This window comes from Cebus imitator, unplaced genomic scaffold (assembly GCF_001604975.1).
Source record: "Cebus imitator isolate Cc_AM_T3 unplaced genomic scaffold, Cebus_imitator-1.0 Scaffold855, whole genome shotgun sequence".
Taxonomy (NCBI): Eukaryota; Metazoa; Chordata; class Mammalia; order Primates; family Cebidae; genus Cebus; species Cebus imitator.
Window position 1 is genome coordinate 147,022 of NW_016108170.1, and position 22,438 is coordinate 169,459.

At 37.6% G+C, this 22,438-nt stretch overlaps 1 protein-coding gene across 1 annotated transcript in view; it reads left to right on the forward strand.

Moving 5' to 3' along the window:
- The window catches only part of LOC108297885 (coiled-coil domain-containing protein 14-like), a 51,931-nt gene extending 41,593 nt beyond the window's left edge, over positions 1-10,338 (forward strand). The window contains 2 exon segments of the mRNA XM_017520563.2: positions 8,884-9,011; positions 9,014-10,338. Of these exon segments, the coding sequence (XP_017376052.1) occupies positions 8,884-9,011; positions 9,014-9,822 (937 nt within the window). The 3' untranslated portion in view covers positions 9,823-10,338.
- The last annotated feature ends 12,100 nt before the right edge of the window (positions 10,339-22,438 follow it).

The window sequence follows — 22,438 nt, forward strand, 5'->3', positions numbered from 1 at the left end:
TTTTCTTAGACATATTGGCCATTTAAATGTGCTTTTGAGAAATGTCTGCTCAGGTGCTTTGCCTATTTTTTAATTGAGTTATTTGGGTTTTTTTTTGATATTGAGTTGTGTGAGTTCCTTGTATATTTTGGATATTAACCCCTTATCAAGTATGGTTTGCAAATATTTTTCCCACACCATGGCTTGTCTCTTCACTCTGTTAAATTGTTTCCCTCGCTGTGCAAAAGCATTTTAGTTTGATACAATTTATCTATTTTTGTTTGTGATACCTGTGTTTTCAAGGTCATATCTAAAAAACTATTGCCTGAACCAATGTCTTGGAGCTTTTCCCTCATGTTTTCTTCTTGTACTTTTACAGTTTCAGGTCTTGTATTTAAATCTAGAATCCATTTTGGGTATATGTTTGTATGCATTGTGAAATAAGAATCCAATTGCCTTCTTCTGCATGTGGAGATCCAGTTTTCCCATCACCATTTATTGAAGAGACTTTTCCCCATTTTGTTTTCTTGTCATCTTTGTCAAAAATCAATTGGCCATAAATTGATTTCTGTTCTGTCCCATTGATCAGTGTGTCTGTTTGTATGCCATTTCATGCCATTTTGATGACAATTGCTTTAATGTATTTTGAAATCAGGGAATGTGATGCCTCCAGCTTTATTAAGACTCAAGATCTTTTTTTTTTTTTTGACTTTTTGGTTTTTTTTTAATGGTTCCATGTGAAGTTTAGGATGGCTTATTCTATTTGTGTGAAAAATGACACTGGAATTTTGACAGGAATTATGTTTAATTTGTACATAATGGCCAGGTGTGGTGGCTTACACCTGTCATCTTGCATCTTGGGAGGCTGAGATGGGTGGATCACAAGGTCAGGAGTTCAAGACCAGCCTGGCCAGTATGGCGAAGCCCCTCTCTACTGGTAATACAAAAATTAGCTAGGTGTGGTAGCATGCACCTGTCATCCCAGCTACTCAGGAGGCTGAGACAGGAGAACAGCTTGAACCCAGGTGGTGGAGGTTACAGTGAGCTGAGATCTCACCACTGTACTTCAGCCTTAACAACAGAGCAAGACTCTGTCTCAAAAAAAAAAAAAAAAATTGTAGGTCATTTTGGATAGCATGAATATTCCAACAACATTATTTCTTCCAATCATGAGCACAGGATGTCTTTCCACTTATTTGTGTTTTTTTCAATTTCTTTCATCAGTGTTTCATAGTTATTAGTATACAGATTGTTCACCTCCTTGGTTAAATTTTCACTGAAGTATTTTACTTTATTTTTTTGTTGCTGTGGTAAACGGATGTTTTTCTTAATTTCTTTTGGGTAGTTTGCTGTGAGTGTATAGAAATGTTACTGATTTTTTATGTTGATTTTGTATCCTGCAACTTTACTGAGTTTATCAGTAAAACAGTTTTTTGGTGTTTAGGATTTTCTATGTATAAAATGGTGTCAGCAAACAGAGACAATTTCATTTCTTCCTTTCTTATTCTCTTCTATTTTTTTTTCTCTTGCCCAATTGGTATGGGTAAGATTTCCAGTACTATGTTGAAAAGAACTGGTAAGAGTGGGCCTTCTTATCTTATTCTTGAGCTTAGAGAAAAACTTTCAACTTTTCATCATTGAGTATGATTTAATGATGGGTTTGTCATATATGGCCTTTGTTGTGTTAAGGTACATTCCTTCTACATGGAATCTGTTGAGAGTTTTTTTTCATGAAAGAGTGTTGAAATTTATCAAGTGTATTTTCTGTATCTTTTGAGATGATCATATGGTTTTAAATTCTTCATTCTGTTAATGTGGTATGTCACATTCATTGATTTTATGTGTTGAACTGTCCTTGCACCTCAAGTATAAATCCCCTTTAATCATTCTTTTAAGTGTTGCTGAATTTAGTTTGCTAGTATTTTGTTGACGATTTTTTCATCTATGTTCATCAGAGATATTGACCCGTAGTTTTGTATTGCTTTTTTTTCTTGTAGTGTTCTTTTCTGGCTTTGTTAACAGAGTCATATTGGCCGTGTTCTTGGCCTTGTTCAGTGTTTTCTATGTAAAACAAGTTTGGAAAAATTCCCTCCACTTTGAATGTGTAGAAGAGTTTGAGAAGGATTGGTATTCTCAATCTTTCTTTAAATGTTCTTTAAATGTTGGGTAGAATTCAGCTATAAAGCCATCCAGTCCTGGGCTTGCCTTTGGTGTAAGACTTTATTAACAACATTTAGTATCCTTACTCATTATTGGTCTGCTCAGACTTTCTATTTCTTCATGATTCAATTTTGATAGTTTGTATCTGTATAGGAATTTGTCAGTTTCTTCAGGGTTATCTAATTTGTTGGTGTATAATTGCTTATAGTAATTTCTTATGATTCTTTGCATTGCTGTGTTATCACTTGTAATATCTCTTTTTATTTCTAATTCATTTGAGTCTTCTCTCTTTTTTTCTTAGTCTAGCTAAGGATTTGTCAATTTTGTTTATTTATACAAAAAAACCAACTCAGTTTTACTGGTTTTTTTCCTATTGTTTTTCTAGTCTCTTTTTCATTTATTTCTTGCTCTGATCTTTGGACTTAACTTGCTCTTCATTTTGTGGTTCTTTGAGGTGTAATGTTAGATTATTTCAGAGCTTTCTTTTTTGATATATGTTTATTGCTATAAATATCCCTCTTAGAATTAATTTTGCTGCATCCTATAAATGTTATCATATTTTTGTTTTCATTTTTGTTTGTCTCAAAGTATTATTTTATTTCCTTTTTAATTTCTTCTTTGTCTCATTGGTTTTTCAGGAGCATGTTGCTTAATTTCCACATGTTTGTGAATTTTCCAAGATTTCTCTTGTTATTGATTCCTAGTTTCATGCCATTGGAATTGGACGATACTTGATATGATTCCAGTCTCCTTAAATTTGTTAAGACTTATTTTGTGGTCTAACATGATCTATCCTGGAGAATGTTCTGTGTGCACAAGAGAAGAATGTGTACTCTGTTGTTATAGGATGGAATGTTAAATATATATATGTATCTTTATGATCTATTTGGTCTAAACCTAACTTGTCCAACTCATGGCCTGTGAGCCACATGCAGCCCAGGATGGGTTTGAATGTGGCCCAATACAAATTCATGAACTGTCTTAAAACATTATGAGATTTTTTTTTTTTTTTTAGCAAAATTTTAAGCTCAGCTGTCATTAGCGTTAATGTATCTTATGTGTGGCCCAAGACAATTCTTCCAGTATGGCCCAGGGAAGCAAAAAGATTGGACACCTCTGGTCTAAAGTATAATTCAAGACCAATGTTTCCTTGTTGATTTTCTATCTAAATGATCTGTATAGTGCTGAAAGTCAGGTATTGAAGTCCCCCACTCAGGCTGGCTCTCCCTTCAGATCATTTAATAGTTGCTTTTTTATTTAGTTGCTCTAATAATGGGTGTGTAATACTTAAAATTGCAAATTGACATCTTTATCATTGTATAGTTACTTTCTTTGCTTCTTTTTACAGTTTTTGACTTAAAAGTCTATTTTGAATGTAGCTACCCTTGCTCTCTTGGTTTCCTTTTGTGTAGATTATATTTTTCCATTTCTTCACTTTGTCTAAGTATGTGCTTTTATCTTAAAATGAGCCTCTTATAAGCAGCATACAGTTTTTGATTCATTCAGCCATTCTCTCTTTGGATTAGAGAATTTACTCTATTTACATTCAAGGTAATTATTGACAGGTAAGGACTTGCTACTGCCATTTTGTAATTTATTTTGTGATTGTTTTGTAGATCCTTTCTTTCTCCCTCTGTTGTCTTCCTTTGTGGTTTGATGGTTTTCTGTAATGATATGCTTTGAATCCTTTTTATGTTTTGTGCAAATTCTGTAGGTTTTTGCTTTGTAGTTACCCTGAGGTTTACATAAAACATCTTATACTTAGGCTATTTTAAGCTCATAATAACTTTAATCATATACAAAAACTACACTTTTATTCCCCTCTTCACATTTTGTGATTTTGATTTCAACATTTACATCTTTTTCTAATTTGTATCTTGTAACTATAGTTGTTTTTAATAGTTTTGTCTTTTAACCCTCATATTAGAGATAAAATTCCTTTACATACCACCATTAAAGTACTAGATATTCTGAATATGATTATGTATTACTTATACCATTGAGTCTTATAATTGCATGTGTTTTATGGTATTAATCAATGACCTTTTACTTCATTTACCTTTAAGCTAAAACAAGCTTAAAGAACTTGTTTTAGCAGTTCTTTTAAGATAGGCCTTCTGATGTTGAACTCTCTTAGCATTTGTCTGGGATAGTTTTTATTTCTCCCTCATTTCCGAAGGACAGTTTTGTTGGATAAAGTATTCTTGGTTGACAGGTGATTTTTTTTTTTTCTTGAAAAGTCCACTGTTAGCCATATTGGGGCTCCCTAGTATGTGACGGGTATCTTATCTCTTGCTGCTTTGAATTTTAACAGTTATCTTTGAATTTTAACAGTTGATTATGGTGTGTCTTGGTGACCTTCTCTTTTGGTTAAATTGGATTGGAGACCTCTGAGCTTCCTGTGACTGAATGTTGGTGTCATTCCCTAGATTTGGAGAATTTTCAGCCATTATTTTCCTAAATATGCTTTCTGGCCATTTTTCCCTCTCTTCTCCTTCAGGCACTCCTATTTCTCAGGCGGTATCTCATAATACCTTTAGGCTTTCTTCATTCTTTTCCTTTCTTTATCTATTTGCTCTTCTGACTGGATAATTTTAAATGTCCTCTTTCAGTGATTCTTCTGCTTGATCAAGTATACTGCTCAAGCATTTTATTGAATTTTTCAGTTTAGGTATTATATTTTTTTATTGCTAAGATTTCTATTTAATTTAAAAAATTTGTTTGTTTCTTTGTCAGACTTGCTTTGTTAATTATTTTTCAAATTTCATTTGATTTTTTTATCTGTATTTTCTTGTAGTTCCCTGAACATTTTAAAGAGAGGATTATTCTCAGTTTTTTTCTCTCATTTCCTAGATCTCATTTCTTTAAGGTCCATTATTGGTGCTTTATTACTTTCTTTTAGTGGTGTCATTTTTCTCTGATTCTTCATCATCCTTGTATCCTTGCATTGGTGTCTGTGCACTTGAAGTGGCCACTTCTTCCAGCTTTTCCAAGTGTTCTGCCCTACACCCCTCTCACTTGAGATGAAGGGGGTAGACCTTCACTGTTTAGCCTGAGAGTATGAATTGGCCATCTGGTGGTGACCATAGGCAAGCAGACCTTGCTGTTGGGCTCTCTGGCTGGGCTGCTGCTGGTGCTTTGAGGTCAGTGAAGCTATTGGCTGTACTCCATGGTCTTATGAAACCACTGGCCGGTCTCCATCAGCCAGTGAGGCCACTGACTGGGTTCCAAGGTCAGGTGGAGTTGCTGGCTGGGCTCTGCAATTACCTTTGATTGGGCAGGGTTGCTGGCCATATTCCCTGGCTGAGTGCTACTGCTGTTTAGAATTTATAATTGGACAGGGTTGCAGGCTTGACTTCAAGGTTGCTGGGTTTGCTGCTCAACTACTTGGGACAGGCAGGGCTAGAGATTGCTCCACAGTATGCAGTCACAGGTTTGCCTCCCTGCCTGGGCCCAGGCAGAACCTCAGGCTGGACTCCAAAGCTGAGTGGAGTCACTGCTTAACTGCTAAGGTTGAGCAGGGCCAGTTACTGTGTTCTGCAGATATGCAGTGATGCAGGTTTGCCTCCTGGCCTCAGGAAACTATATGCACAGCTGTGAAGTTAGGCAGGGTCACTAGAGCCTGGCAGGACCAGATGCTGACCTCTACAGATTTACGCTAATGTGCACTCGCCTCTGGGTCTGGGGTAACCATAAGCAGAGTACTGAGGCTGGGTGTTTTTTTCCACTCGCCCTCTCAGTTCTTACCCATATGCTCTCTTCTACACTTATGTGCTAATGCATACTTGCCTCCTGGCCTAGGAAGACTTTAAGCAGAGAACTGAGACTCTGCTTAAGGATTGGAGAAAGCTTGGGTGTGATAGTGGTAGGGACTCAGCCCTGGCAAACCTGTCCACTGTGCTTTCTGCAAAGCAGTGCTATTCACTGGTCTCTCTGGTCTGGCGCTTCCATTGACAGGAATGTAGTCATTACCAAGATCTGTGCTGCAGCCACTATGAACCCCATCCCCCTTCTTTGTTTTTTGCCAACCCCAGATGGTCTAGCCCTGTAGGAACACATGAAATGATACAAAAGTGGGCTTCCTGAGAAGCATCCCAGAATACTGGGGAGCTTAATGTTCACCTCCAGCTTTCTTTTTCTATGGTAGAAACTATAGGCTCGGGGGACTCCTCTCTGTGTGGTACTTTACTGGCTTGGAAAGGGGTGACACCGTCAGAGTGAAGCTGTTCCTTTTAACCTTCTAATGCAGGTTTTCTCAGTTCTGTGATCCCAGAGAGTGTCTCAGCTCACTCCTGAGTTCTGGGATATTCATGAAGGTATACTTGTCTGTGGACAGTAACTAGTTCGATTTCTATGAGGGGGACCACAGCCAGGAAACTCTTATTCCACCTTCTTGCTGGAGATTTTTAAGACTTATTAAAAGAGATGTCACTCTTCATAACCTTGAAAGAGGAAGTTTTAAAAAATAGATATTAGAAGAAGTAGTAGGAGTCATTGCCATTTGAAGAGTAATTAGAAGTCACAATATAGAATGTTTAAGAGGACAGTATAAGCCAAGTTGGAAAAAATTTGTTTTTTGATTTTGAAGGAGAAAATCATTCATCCTATATATAGAGATATAATCATTGCTGACTGTTTAGTATAGAGATTTCTTTTTAGCATTTTATGTTTATTTTTGTGACTACTTTTTAAAAAAATATTAATGAGTCTAGATTATTTATAGCTTGCTCTTCTTAACCTGATGTAGTGAACATTTCCCATCAATAAATATTCTTTACAACATGACTATAATTAAAGACTATGATGCAGTTATATCATAATTTATCTGAACCAGCTCACTTTTTGAAGATAAAGATATATATGTCCATCTATTTTATCTTATAAATAATATCTTTATAAATATATCTTTGGGTACACCCTCTGTTTAGATCAGTAGGATATTTTGATAAGTATAAATTGACGGGCCACAGAGTGTGAGATACACAAATCTTTTGTATTTGTGTATTTGTGTATTTGTGAGATATACAAGGCTTTTGAAATGTATTGCCAGTTTGCTCTCCAGAGGAGATATACCACTGTACACTCCCACCAGTAGTACCTGCCTCTCCAGGCTTCTCTAACGTTGGATATTATTCTTATTTTACTATGTTAATTTGATTTTTAAAAAATCATATTTTAAAATTTTGAATTTATTTGATTCAAAGTTGAACTCTTAAAGTATGCTTACTGGCTAGTGGTATTTTTTTGTTAGTTACCTGTTGATGTCCTTTGTATCATAGTTTAAATTGTTTTTTGGGGGGTTTTGTTTTTGTTTTGGTTCTTTGAGACTGAGTCTTGCTCTGTTGCCCAGGCTGGAGTACAGTAGAGCAATCTTGGCTTGCTGTAACCTCTGCCTCCTGGGTTCAAGCAATTCTCATGCCCCAGCCTCCCAAGTAGCTGGGATAACAGGTGTGTGTCACCACGCCCAGCTAATTTTTGTAATTTTTAGTAGAGATGGGGTTTCATCATGTTGGCCAGGCAGATCTCAAACTTTTGACCTCGAGTGATCCACCTGCCATGGCCTCCCAAAGTGCTGGGATTACAGCATGAGCCACCATGCCCAGCCCTCACTGATTTTTGAAACCTATGTGATTCAATTTAAATAGACTAAAGTCTTAGTATAAAATGGCTTTAATAGGACTACTAATGAAGGCTGCCATCAAATAAGCACCCACTTTGAAACTGCACGAAGTACTTTACCTTTATACCTTATTATTTTATCTTATTTAATCTTCATTGTAGTTCAGAAGTATCTTCATTTTACATTTGAGGGACTTGAGATTCAGAAAGGTTAAATGACTTGCCCAAGATCACAGCTAATGATGGCACTGGGATTTATTTGATTCCATTTCTAACTTCAAACCTTGTGTGGTTTTCCTTATACACCTTTCTGGTACCTAGCTATTGCTTATACCTATTCTGCCTATGCTTTTTTTCTAGTATTGTGTCCCTCACACACACACACACACACACACACACACACACACACACACGTAAAATGAAGGAAAATAATTTCTAACAGAATCCATAACAAATGAATAGTGTATTTCCCTTTGTATCTTAGCCTACTTTTATGAGGCCAGTTTTTTTGTCTAGGGCTCAATTTATAGTGCTGCTCAAGAATAAACCATCTTGGTTGGGCACAGTGGTACATGCCTATAATCCCAGCACTTTGGGAGGCTAAGGTGGGCAGATCACTTGAGGCCAGGAGTTTAAGACCAGCCTGGCCAACATGGTGAAACCCTGTCTCTACTAAAAATACACAAATTAACCAGGCATGGTGGTGCACACCTGTAATCCTAGCTACTCGGGAGGCTGAGGCGAGAGGATCACTTGAACCTGGAAGGCAGAGGTTGCAGTAAGCTGAGATCATGCCACTGCACTCCAGCCTGGGTGACAGAATGAGACTCCATCTCAATAAAAAAAAAAGAGTAAACCATCTCCAAACCTTAAAAAATTCTGAGCTGCTATTTTTAAAGATAGTAGTAGATTTGATATAGACCAAGGCATTTTATCATTTTTATTTTAATTAGTATATGCTCTTGCTAAAGCACGTTCTGTGATTTTTTGTTTCTAGTCGCTTGTTTTCATATTGAGAACCAGGCACTTCTCTCAAATCCTTTTTTTTAAAGATGGAGGTATAGATAAGTGAATTAAAGAAACAGGTAAAAAATAATAATTAGTGTTCTAAATTCTTCTTGACAGAACTTTACAGACTAGCATGGCAAAGCTTCTCTCTGATCTTAGTGTGGACAGAGCTCGCTGCAAGCCTGGGAATAACCTTACCAAATCGCTCTTGAACATTCATGATAAACAACTTCAACATGACCCAGCTCTGCTCACATCTCCATAATGAGCTATCTAAATAAGTTAGAAACAAATCACAGTTTTATATATTCAGAGTCACTTTCTACAATTAAAAATGAGGCAACCATAGAGCCAGACAAACCCTATGAAAAGGTTCTGCCCTCCAGAGGCCCTCAACATAGCAACACTAGGGACATGGAGGAAGTATCTACACCCGGAATTATTTCTGCCCTTTCAAAACAGAATTCTGATGAAGGGAGCGAAACTATGGCTTTATTAGAAAATGAGCATAATTTGGATAATACAATATACATTCCTTTTGCTAGAAACACTTCTGAAAAGAAATCACCACTTTCTAAGAGGCTATCCCCTCAGCCACAAATAAGAGCCGCCATAACACAGCTAGTCAGCAACAGTGGACTTGCTGTCTCTGGAAAAGAAAATAAACTGTGTACATCTGTAGCCTGTTCCTATTCAACAAAGGAAACAGAAGATGTACCTGAAAAGCTTTCCAGAACATCCGATATGAAGGACATACAGCTCCTCAAGAAAATAAAGGAAGCAATTGGTAAGATCCCTGCTGCCACCGAGGATCCAGAGGTACAAACTGCATGTCCTGGCCCATCAAGTTGTGTTAGCAACAGCATTCAAGTGCAGGGCAGTACTGTCTGTGATGGTAGTGTTTTCACTTCTGACTTGATGTCTGACTGGAGCATCTCTTCATTTTCAACGTTCACTTCTCGTGATGAACAAGGCTTCAGAAATGGCCTTGCAGCATTAGATGCCAACATAGCTAGACTCCAGAAGTCCTTAAGGACTGGGCTTCTGGAGAAATGAATTCAGAAGAAAATTCATCAAGTGCTTCTTTTTAAAACTAGAACTTGGCCTTATTGAACATGTGTTCTTCTTTAGTGAGATGATGTTTTTATATTCTTAATTATGTGTGAAATAATAAATTGTACAAGTAATAAATATATTATTGGGATATATTGACACTGAGGAGCTTATAAAAACAAGTCATCTTAAGAAGTTGACAATTGCTACAAGAAGCAAGTTGTAGATAACTAGGAAATTATTGTAAGTAATGTTTTATTTCAGTACTTAGCAATTAGAGTTCTTTTATTACGATGTACCTTCTGGATTAAGAGTATGGGTTGAAAGAGTTCTGTGGTTGTCCTAAAAGATAATGGGAAAACAATCTCTGGATGTAAGTTTTTCTCTTCAAACTAGAGTTTTTTGTTTGTTTCAGTGTACTTTTTTTGTTTGTTTGTTTAATAGCAATGTGTTTTTATATGGGATGCTGTGTGCTACAGGCTAGTGTTGTTGGTGACATATATAAACATTTATTTAAAGAGAAAAGTTACTTCTTAAAAAACATTGATTGGTCTAAAAAAATATATAGATAACATCCTAAGTTAACATATGGCTTCTTAAAACTTGGGCACTTTTATTTGTTTTTATCCCAAACGCATGTTTTAAGGCCTTTAAAGAATAGTCAGAGTGATAAAGAAGTGCTCACAAATAAGCTATACTTTGGGAAATTTGTTTTCTTTTAAATAAGAAATGTTCATTTTTGTCCTTTTATTTGAACATGATGGAATTTGTGAATCTTGGCATTGGTTGTAATGCTACCTTTTGGAATAATTTTTTTTTCCAGCTTGTTAGCTGAGAATATTCTCTATTCTGTAAATAAGGTGAAGTAGGAGGACCTAGAAGAGACTAAACTTCATTTGGATCTTGAAGAATACATAAGATTTGGGTAATCCTGTGAACAGCTTTACATGTTTCCCTCTTATAAAGTCAGTATCATCAAAATGTGGGGATTGAATTTTGTACATTAGGATGATGGTAGACAAACATGACTGAAACAGAGGCAGGGAGGGGTGGTAATAATAAATTAGAAAAACACAATTAGAAGATTTGCGTCAGTTGTGGAATGTCTTGAGCTTCAGCCTGAGGAGTATCCATTAAACATGAAGTCATTGGAGTATTTGGGTATCTTTGGTGGTGGTGGTTTTTTGTGTTTGTTTTTTTTTTCAATTGAGAGTTAGCAGGTGAAGTTGGGTATTCTTAAAATGTCATAGAGTGGTAGTAAATGGGCAGGGTTAGAGGAGGGAGAGGCTGGAGACCATTTAGAAAGCTGTTGCAGTAGTCCAGACATTGATAATCCTTTGGCAATAAAAGTGAAAAAGGAGAGACAAATTGAAGAACATTTTTCAATCAGCTGGGTGACTTAATAATAACTGAAGGGTATAGAAGAATCAAAGATGACTCCAAGGTTTTCAGTTTAATCAGCTTGAGACACACTGAGCAATGTCTAAAATGAAAAATCTTAGTTAAGTTCCAGGTTGTCTTGATTAGAATAAAAAGGGGAGAGTGTCCATTTTCAGTTGTTGTTTTTAAATAATCTCAGCAGGGGTCGGCATTACTGCCTCCTGATCTCAGGAGGGTCAGGCTGGCCCCAGATCCTAGCCCTCTCACAGCCTTTTCAGATGCCCCAGAGTACAAAAAGCATAGTAGTGGATCTTCAGAATGTCCTCTAACCTCTGACAGACTGAAATTTTTGTCTCCTGGTAGATATTGAGCATGGAATGAGAAAGAACCATCCTCTAGCATTTTGTCACTGTTTTACTGTCTTTGATCTGTGGAGGTAATATACAACCCTTCACAATGAATTTAGTATTTGTGAACACCATTGAAGATAACGGGTAGAATCTGATGCTGTTGGACCAAGCGTAGAGATCCTAGGGGCAGGGCTAAAGAACCAAAGAAGTACTTAGCACATGTTCTTCCCTTATTCCCACTGCTCCTGGAGTTTACTAAATCTTTCAAAATCCTTTACTTTTCACTGAGGGTGGCGTTTTACTTGTCAAGTGCCTTAAAGGTGACAAAGGCCTGCTCCAACCACATGGAAAGTAGGGCAGCATTGTAAAACCTGCTTAGGTAAAAAGGGCATGCAGCTTCATCACAACTGACCAAGTAGGTATCAGGTGCTCACATTCTCTCAGCTAAAGACTCATTCACTCAGTGAATGAAATGAAAGCCTTAATATGTGCCAGTTACTATTGTAGGCTCTGAGATGACAGCAGTAAACAAGACAGACATTCCCTGTCCTTAAAGAGCTTATGAAACAGTGGGACACAAGCAAAGGAACATATAGTAAGTTCTGTGAAGAAAAATACAGCAAGGTAAGGGAACAAAGAGTGACAGCATTGGCTTAAGTTTTAATTACTAGGGTAACAGGCCCCATCTCTAAAATTATGTTTAAGGGTCCAGAATTTAGGAACCATTGGGGAAAGTTGAGTTTGATTTGTAAGATAACACTCCCTTAATCATTTTTCAAATGTTAGTTCTAGATTTCCTTCTGCTCAGAATTGCTTAAATGTGGGGTTTAAGATTATAGCATACATTAACAAACACACTGCAAAGCCCCTTAAGTTTTCTGAATGTATTAATATTACCACTTGTAGAGAACCGGGCATTATTTTATTTAAAGCTGTTGTCTTGAGCTAACCCTCCCATAGAAGTACCAGAGATGATGATATCTTAGACTTCCGAAGGGTTTTAAAAGTTAACTTTTTGAAAGGACTACAGAAATGATCTCACGGTTGCACCTAAAGAAAACTGTTCTACAGTGATACCTACTACTAGATACCTACTACTGGAAGATCCCAAGCACACCAGGGATATTCCTTTTGCCTGGACTGCCTTTTGCTCAAGCTCCTCCTGACAAATTTTTATTTATCCTTGAAACCTATAATACTACTTCTGTACCTTGTATATACTTCTAGTGATGCCTTTATCAGTATCCACATCAGCCTTTCCTACCCTCTACTCTTCTGGAGGACAGGGACCAGGATTGATTCATTTTCACCTGCCCTCATGACCCTTCGTGACTATCATATAGTTTGTACCTAATAACTATTGTTGAACTTAACTAAATCTCTGTAGATGATCATCTAGGCATAACTTGATTTTCTGTTGGTGTTAAGTTCATGAAACAGCTTGTTAATAGCTTTATTACACACATCTAAGTTTCTAACATTAGCCTCCCCGTACCTTTTGTTCTTTATTCAGTTTCTAACTTCTGAAACCAAATTCACTTACTGGCAAACATTTGCACATTGCAGCTTGTGCTGTGGAGAAGCTACAGATTCTTAAATATTTAGGACAGAAACTTTGTTTTTAACCATGACACTAGTGCATATTAATCTATCCCACCAGCCTGCCTTACCAGTTTTTGGGAGGGATGAATGTAAGCAAAGCACTGGAAAACTCCAGGGCACTGTACAGTCTGTGACTTATGATGATATTTAAAGAGTCCTCACCATCTGGCTTGCCCTCTTCCGATTTCCGCCAGTTTGTCAGTGAGTCCCTCAAAATTTAAGTCCAGCGATGAACTCCAGATGTGACCTGATCCAAGTGGACTGCAGTTAGATTGTCATTGTCTATAATCTTATCGTAGTTTTAAAATGGACAAAGGTTGAGCTGACTGTCTTAGCCATCACACTGCAGATCATGTTAGGGCTGTAGTTAGTGTCCCGATAATATTAATAATGTTATTCTCGGTGTTGAGTGGCACCATATTAGGGCAGCTGGGGCAGTAAGTCATGGAGGCCATTTCCATCTAGCTAAAAATGAGCATTTCTTCAAAGATGAAGGTTCTAACTAGATAAGTGGTCTCAGCTGCTTCTAAAGGAAGAGCTCAAGTTGACCACAGACTCTCAGTGCTTGTTCTCCTTGAAGCCAGGTCTGCCTTTAGAGGCCATGAATAATGAAATATGAAAATTAGCATGTGGAAACTGAAACCAAACATATTTAAAGACACTTGCTCAAGGCCACACACCAAAACCTTAACCAGATATTGTGATTCTCAGTTGCCTTTCTTCATTATGTTTTCTCCCTGATGACAGCTAAGTCTCATGACTACTTGAACCTTTGGGGCTCCAAAGCTGTTACCAGAACCTAGCTCTAGGCCATTCTCTCTCTACTGGCATGGTCTAATAATAAGGAATTCCCTCTGGGATTTATTGTGAGGATTAACTAAAATCACATGTGAAAATGTTTTGCAAACTACAAACATTAAGTGGATGATAATGATTACTAGTTACATGTAGTTGCTCTATGTGTATGTATGTATGTGTGTGTGTACTGTAATAGACAGTGTTTTGCTTGTGCTTTATTAAAGGTGCGCAGTATTCTTAAAATCTGTTTAGCGTGTGGCATAATGCTAGTAAAACAATTTCCCCACCTGTCACTTGGCTAATTCCATCAAAAATCATTACTTAAAACTCATTTTAAAGTAGGTGGGTTTTTCTCCCATCTACACTGGCATTTAGAGTGAGCTCTGACATTTCCAGGACCCTAGCACTATCTTCTGCTCAGCCCAAGGGTAAGGGGGCTCATAGCTCCACAGAAATCTCAAGAAGACACGGAGAAGAACACAAACTATCCAAGAGGAAAACTCAGTCCTTTTTGGAGCAAGAGACTTATACACGTTTGTTCAAATCTATAACAACAAATGTTGTCAGCCGCTCAGTAGGGAGCACACGGCCAAGGTACATATTTTCATCCCTCCAATCCTTTCCAGATTATTTTGCACTTTGCTGTGAGCTCTAGGCCCTGAGTGGGGTAAGAGACCAGATTCAAATATTTTAAAAGTAAGCAGCTCCAAAACAAGCAGAACAGAACTTCTTGGAGGGTAGTAGTTTGTTTGAGGTTTGGCAAGAAGAAAGTAGTAAAGGAAAAATAATTTTCAAACCTAGAGCCTCAATGGATTAAGAGAAAATCTTTTCTCTTTTTTTTTTATGTCAGTCAATATGATTAGACTTTTCATCTTAGGATAGAGAGATGGAGCGATAGAAGATGAGACAAAAACTAGAGCAAACCAGTAAATAACATTTGAAAAAATAGGTTTTCACTATTTAGAGCAGTGAGCTATATTCTAACACCCACCCCTCCACCACAAAGCTTGTGATCATTGTTTCACTAGAGACTCAGTCCACTATCACCACCTCTTCCCTCCCCATGTCCCAACCAGTCTACAAATCTGTCTGGTCAGATTGTTAAAACAATGGATGACAAAACACGTAAAGCAACTTCTCTCAACTCCTAACACACCCAGAAAGGGTATCATAATTTAAATTATAGTTTTGTATTACATCTTTGACCCAAATTTGGGAAAATGTCATGGTATATTATTGATTAATATAAAACACTTAAACAGGCAATGATATTTTGAGTTGGTGGGAAAGTTCACTTGAATAACATGGTGCATTAGAAAACCAAGAGCAGTGGATCAAGAGTCAGGTGACCTAGTGACTCTGTCTTTATGTGTTACGTGACCTTCGTTCATTTACAATGTATTAGTTCTCTTGCTGTGTGCTACATACTGAGCATTTAAAGACAAATAAGACAATGTGCCTTTGAAGGGCCTAGAGCCTTGGTACCTCCCAAATGAGGAGATATGATCTCAAAGACTCTCCAGCTCAAAATGCTGAATTTTCCAAGAAGAAAGATTGCAACAGCAAAGGAACTAGACACATGGCTCCAGTAATGTCCTCCTACCACGTTGGTACCTTACAGAATTTTAGCTTTGGGTTGCTCTTCCTTTTTCACTTTCTTTCCTTCTTTCTTTCATACTAATATCATGGGTGCTCTCCATATTTATTTTTCTTCTTATTTTAATTTCGAAGAGTATCTTTGTGTGGAAACTCTGAGAACTTGAACATTTTTATTTTACCCTCACATTTAAATTAAATAATTCACACTTGTTTTTAATGTAAAGATGGTAATGTAAAGTGCCCCCTTACCCCCCCTTTTGCAGAAACCAAGAAGAGTACAACTACATTTGCAGGGGAAACAAGGAGAGAGCTCTAAAACCAAACCACAGAATAGCTAAAAAGACTGAAAAAGCATGAGATACCAAGCAGGAATGCATAGGAGAGGAAACAGTGGATGCTGTGGTTTCAGATAGCGGAAAAGGCTAGCAGACTATATTTCTCAAAGATGAACAATTTACCCAGAGGTGAAAAAGGTGTTTTGTTTTGTTTTGTTTTTGTTTTCTGAGACGGAGTCTCACTCTGTCGCCAGTCTGGAGTGCAGTGGTGTGGTCTTGGCTCACTGCAACCTCCACCTCCTAGGTTCAAGTGATTCTCCTCCTTCAGCCTCTCAAGTAGCTGGGCCTACAGGTGCACACCACCACACCTAGCTAATTTTTATATTTTTAGTAAAGATAGGTTTTCACCATGATGGCCAGGATGGTATCAATCTCTTGACCTCATGTTCCGCCCGCCTTGGCCTCCCAAAATGCCAGGATTACAGGCATGAGCCACTGCACCTGACCAAAAAGCATTTTTTGAAAAAAATATTAAAATTTTTTATTGATGAAGTCTCACTCTGTTGTTCAGGCTGGAGTACAGTGACATGATCATAGCTCACTGTAACCTCAAACTCCTGGGTTCAAGGCATTCTCCTGAATAGCTGAGATTACAAGAGTGTGCCACCAGGGCCACCTAATTTAAAAATAAAAAATTTTGTGGAGACAGAGTTTCACCATCTTGTCCAGGCTAGTCTTGAACTCCTAGGCTCAAACAGTCCTCATGCTTTTGGCCTCCCAGTGTGCTGGGATCTCAGGTGTGAGCCACCATGCCCAGCCAGGAAGTTTTAAATCCTTAGTTTGTAACAACGGGGAGAGGATCCATGGGCTTTACATAGATTGTGTGTGTTTGGAGGTGGGGAGCCTATTCCCAAGTGGAAGAATAAACACCAAACAAGTGAATGCATAAAGCTCTGAATATTAAGGAAAATTCCAGTCCTCCTTATAAACCTTCTGCAAATAGCTGATCCAAGAAAACTTTCCTTGACTGCTTCAAAAAAACTCATCAAGAGAAAGACTAGCAGAGGATCTGTACTAAAGTATTTTTTAGGAAATAGGGGGAATAAATAGGAAAATAAGACGGTAAACTAAAAACATTTATCGGGAAAACATTGCCATCAAGTAGACAAAAATTGTGATTAAGTATTTGATCATGAATGTTTATAACTGAATGAAACAGCTATTTATTGAAACCAAGAGCACTGAGCAAAGAAGCAAGAGCCTAGGGCCAAGATGATGTGATAACGGGAAGAGATGAAGCAGGAATTGGCAGAACTTAGGGAAAAAATGGAAGGAAACATTAGACCATCTCAGAAATGAAGGCAAAATTGAATGTAAGTCAAGGTAAAATAGATAAAACATAATAGTTTTGATACAAAATTCTCGGTTTAAACTTGTCTTCCTTCAGTACTTTACTTGCTACAGCATTGCCTCCCAGCTTTAAGCATGGCTACTAAGAAATCTGTCTTGGAGCAGATCCTTGTTGCTTTGTAGGTGACATAATTTTCCCCTCTAGAAACCTGTAGAATTTTCTCTGGCTTTGATCATCTTAATTTCACTCTAATGGGTGTAGGAGGTTTTGGTCTTTAATGTCTCCTGTTAATGCTCTTTGAGCTGCTTAAATCAGTGGTCTTGCATATTTTTCTAATTCTGGAAAATTTCAGTCATCACTTCTTTAAATATTTTCTCCTTCGACTTTGTTTTTCTCTCTCTTTTGATTTCTTTTACACTTCCATTTGAAATTTTCGTGTCTCCTAGCTTTTTTTTTTTTTCCATTTCTTTGTCTATTCTTAACTCTTCTGGAGGAAGTTTCCTGATGTGATCTTTCATCTGATTCACTGGTTTTTCAGCTGTCCCTATTCTACACATAAATTCATTTTTTGAGTTCTTAATTTCATCTGTTATATTATTCATTGTTTGTTTTTTATGATTACTTGCTCCTGCTTCATATTTCCAATACTCCCCCTCATCTTGTTAAATGTGTTCATTATGTGTATTTTACACTTGATCTTAGCCAAAAGGCCGAGAAGCAATTATTATGTGTATTTTAAATTCAGGTCTGTCTGGTCCATTGATTCTGATCCCTTTAGCATGGACTGTTAAGCATGTCTACCTGGCTTATATCATTATTTTCCCCTGTGAGCTTACATTACCTTGGGGAATATCAGCTATCTGGACAGATGATGTATACCTGGGAAAGGAGACTGAAATCCAGACTCCAGCTTAGACCCTTCTGATGAGTTATTGAGTGTATGTGATGTGGGGTGGTGGTTGTAGTGATAGGAAATATGCTTTAGAGTAATGACCTCTATTATTTCACTCTGAGTTTGATCATTCCCTGTTTCCTGTGTCTTTTTTTTTTTCCCTGAGCTCTGCTTATTTTCAAGAGCTTCCTCCCATAGAATTGGGACAGGGGTTAGGCCTGCTCAGGGGTCAAGACATTCTTCTGCACCTGTTGTTAGCTACTCTTCAAGTCCTGCTATAAGGCGATTCAAATACTCAGTGGCACTGACCTGGTACTGCTCCTCTGCCCCCCAGAAGTGAGAGGTGAGTAGTGACTCACTCAAAACAATGTAGGGGAGAGAAGAAAATGCAGGGAGCATGTCCCCAGCCCATCTTCTGCCTTGCCAACTTGTATTTTAGGCTGACATTTCCTATATACCCACTGGTAACCAGTCACTTCCTGTCTCCCCAAAGGTTTCTCAGTGGTTTTATGGTATATTCTGTTACCCATTATTAACCTGCCTGTCACTTCCATAGCATTTCCATGATGGGTTCTAAAAGACCAGCAACACAGTTTCGTTTGCCATCTTGTGCTCCCCACTAATGTGTAATGTTACCTCTGTGTCACTCACCTAGTTCCCCTTTATCTGTGGGTCTGTTTATTCTCTCTTTCTCTCATCTGTTTTACTTGTTTCATCTGCGCAATGCCATACTTTTAATTGTTGCAGATTTATAATTTCTTCATATCTGATAAAATGATCCTTTCACCCCCTATTCATCTTCAAATTATCTTTGTCTATGCTGGGAACTTTACTCTTCTGTGTGAAGGACCGGTTGGTCAAATTCTGTGACAAATTCCTTTGAGATTTTATTGGAATTGCTTAGAATTTATAGGTTAATTTGGAGAATTGCCATTTTTATTATATTGAAACCTCCAACCCATTAATCCTGTATAATGCTCCATTTACTTACTCCATAAAGATCTTGTTAAACTTTTATAGAATGTATTCCTAAGTACCTTATAGCTTTTGTTGCAGTTGAACATCCCAAGGTGGTTTTTGTTTTTTGCTTTTTTTCCACAATGAAAAGACCTTTAGTTTGTTCCTGATCGTATAAAAGTAAATCCCACCTGAAATCCCACCATCATGAGATTAATGGGTTGGTTATCCTTTTAAGCATTCTTTACACATACACATAAAAATACACAAGTAATTCTACATATATATGGATCATATCATGCTTGCTATTTTTTTCATCAACACCTTCTCTCTCCATCTTCTCTCCTAATACGAGTCCCTTTCCCACGCCCTAGCCACACACCTGTAACCTGTCTTCATAACCTAATGGGTGACCATCAGTGTTTTCTCCATGCTCATGAAGTCATACAGGTCCATGATTTATATAGACTTCAGAGAGAGCTGGTCATTGTTTCATAAAAAAAAATGGGATCATATTTTACTTCTCTGTATTTTGATTTTCTGACTTAGAAATACCTTAGGGAAGTCCCTCTAGATGACTAGGAAGTCACTTGGTATGGATCTAATTTATTCCCTTCAATGGCTAGTTGGTATTCCATGATATGGAGATATATATAATGCACAATTCATTCAACCATTTTGTTCAGTTATATATAACAGAAAATAGCTATTTTAGGTAGAAAGAGATTTAATGTATAGGGAATTTGGGACTTACAAAATCACTGGAGGTGTCCAAGTAGCAGGCTCTAGACTGGGCCTAAAGGAATTATGCCCACAACAGTCCTACAGGCCCTTCTCTCCAAGAGAATTGCTGTCTCTGTCGTATTCCAGAAGCTGCTGTTCCAGCTTCTGGCTTCAGAATCACACTACCTTAGCTGCGACTTGAGGATTGGGAGGCTACCACAGGAACCTTTTACTCCAGACCTACATTGTGTCTGTCAGATCTGCACTGGTGCATCTGGAAAGATTACATCACAATCTAAAGTTCTAGCTTTGAGGGAGACTTGGAAATATGTCTTTAGCTTTCCAGCCTCTGCAAAATAGAAAGACACACAAGAAAGGGGTTAACTAAAGGGAGAGTGGGCCAATCCTCGAAATCTATTGCTGTGAGCATTCACTTTGTTTCCAGTTTGGGGTTTCCTGTGAACACTGTCACACAATTGCCATATAGCCTCGTGTCTGTGTCTACTGCTATTTCTAAAAAAATAGTCCCAGAAGTAGAACTGCTGAGCCAAAAGATATATTTTTAAAAATAGATCTTGTGAAATTGCCTTCTAAAAAGGTTGTAACACTTTACACTTCTGCTAGAAATGTGTGAAAATTTCCTTCATATATACCACCAGCAAAAAGCAATAGATGCTGTGGCATGTCATGTAGTGTGTGTACGTGTGTGTGTGTGTGTGTGTGTGTGTGTGTGTGTGTGTGTATGGCGTATGTTTGAAAAATAATGCTTTTCACAATGGAGAATTTCAAGCATGCACAAAAAAGGCAAATAGTCTAGTGAACTCCCATGTGTCCATCAGCCAGCCCAATATCCATGGCCAAACCTGCCCCATTCAATTTTTTCTGTTTCGTTTTATTTTAAAACAAATTCCTGATGCCTTATTATCTCATCCATAAATATAAGTATAAATGTATTTCTAAAACACAGGAACAGAAAACCAAACATGGCATGTTCTCAGTCATAAGTGGAAGTGGAATGATGAGAGCACATGGACACAGGAAGGGGAATATCACACACCAGGGCCTGTTGGGGTTGAGGGGAAAAGGGAGGGAGAGCATTAGGACAAATATCCAATGCATGCAGGGCTTAAAACCTAGATGATGGTTGATAGGTGCAGCAAACCACTGTGGCACATATATACCTATGTAACAAACCTGCACCTTCAACACAGGTATCCCAGAACTTAAAGTAAAAATTAAAAAAAAAGATAAGCACAATATTACTATATAAAAAATTAACAATAATCATTAATTATTCAGCCAGTGTTTACATCTTATTTGAGGTACGCAAATAAAAGCACACAAATTGCAAATGATTAGTCTTTTATATCTCTTTTAACAAATTGTCTTCCTTGCCATATTCTTTTTCCCCATACAATTCATTTGTTGAAGGAACCAAGTTTTTGGTGCTGTAAAGCTTCCCACAGTCTGAATTTTGGAAGTTGCATTCCTATGTTGTAGTGGAAGATTTTCCTCATCCTTATTGCCTATGAATCAGTAATGGAATCTAAAAGCTTGATCCGATTCAGGTTTGACTTTTATGGCAAGAAGAATTCAAAGGCAGTGACTGTTTCTCCATTAGGAGTCACATAATGTTTGGTTGTCTCTCTCTTTGTGCTGTTAGCAACCACTGATGCTCAGTACCCAGATTTATTAGTTCATTAAGATTACAAAATGGTGACAGTCTAAATTTGTTCTTTTACATTTATAAGGTGTGCTGTCCATAAAGAAAAACTTTTTCACCTTTGCTATTTGGTTACCCAATGGCATAGTTCATATAAATAAGGCAACATAAGTGCTTGATTCTTTCCCATTGTTTAATAGTTTTCAAAATACATATTGGTTCCCTAGCGTCCTTTAATGGTGACTGGGTTTTTTAGTATCATTATGAAGTAATGAATTAAATTTCTTTGATGCCTTTCAATCCATTGCAGTTATGATTTTCATTGATACTTACATTGTCTGGTGTTTGATCATTGGAAGCTTTACTATGACTGTTATAATTGCCAGTTTGATGGGTGTTAAGTGATTCTTTTGTTACTGTCATTTTTTTTTTTCTGATTTCTAGTGAACTTCAATCATACTCATGTTTGTTGGGCCTTTTGGTACTACCCATTAGTGAGTTGTTTGTATCTTTTGCCCTATTTTCTAATCAGTTGTCATCATCTTATCAGTTTTTAAGGGTGCTTTGTATACAAAGTGATCCTTTGTATGAATATAGTAGCACAAACATTTTTTCAGACACATTGACTGCTATTAATTTTTTTCTTTTTTTATTGTACTTTAGGTTCTGGGGTACATGTGCAGATTATGCAGGGTTGTTGCATAGGTACACACATGGCAATGTAGTTTGTTGCTGCCATCCCCCTGTCACCTACCTCTGGCATTTCTCCCCATGTTATCCCTTCCCAACCTCCCCAACTCCCCGCTGTCCCTCCCTTGGCCCCCCCCAACAGACTCCAGTGTGTGATGCTCCCCTCCCTGTGTCCCTGTGTTCTCATTGTTCAACACCCACCTATGAGTGAGAACATGCAGTGTTTGATTTTCTGTTCTTGTGTCAGTTTGCTGAGAATGATGGTTTCCAGATTCAGCCATGTCCCTACAAAGGACATAAACTCATCATTTTTTATGGCTGCATAGTATTCCATGGTGT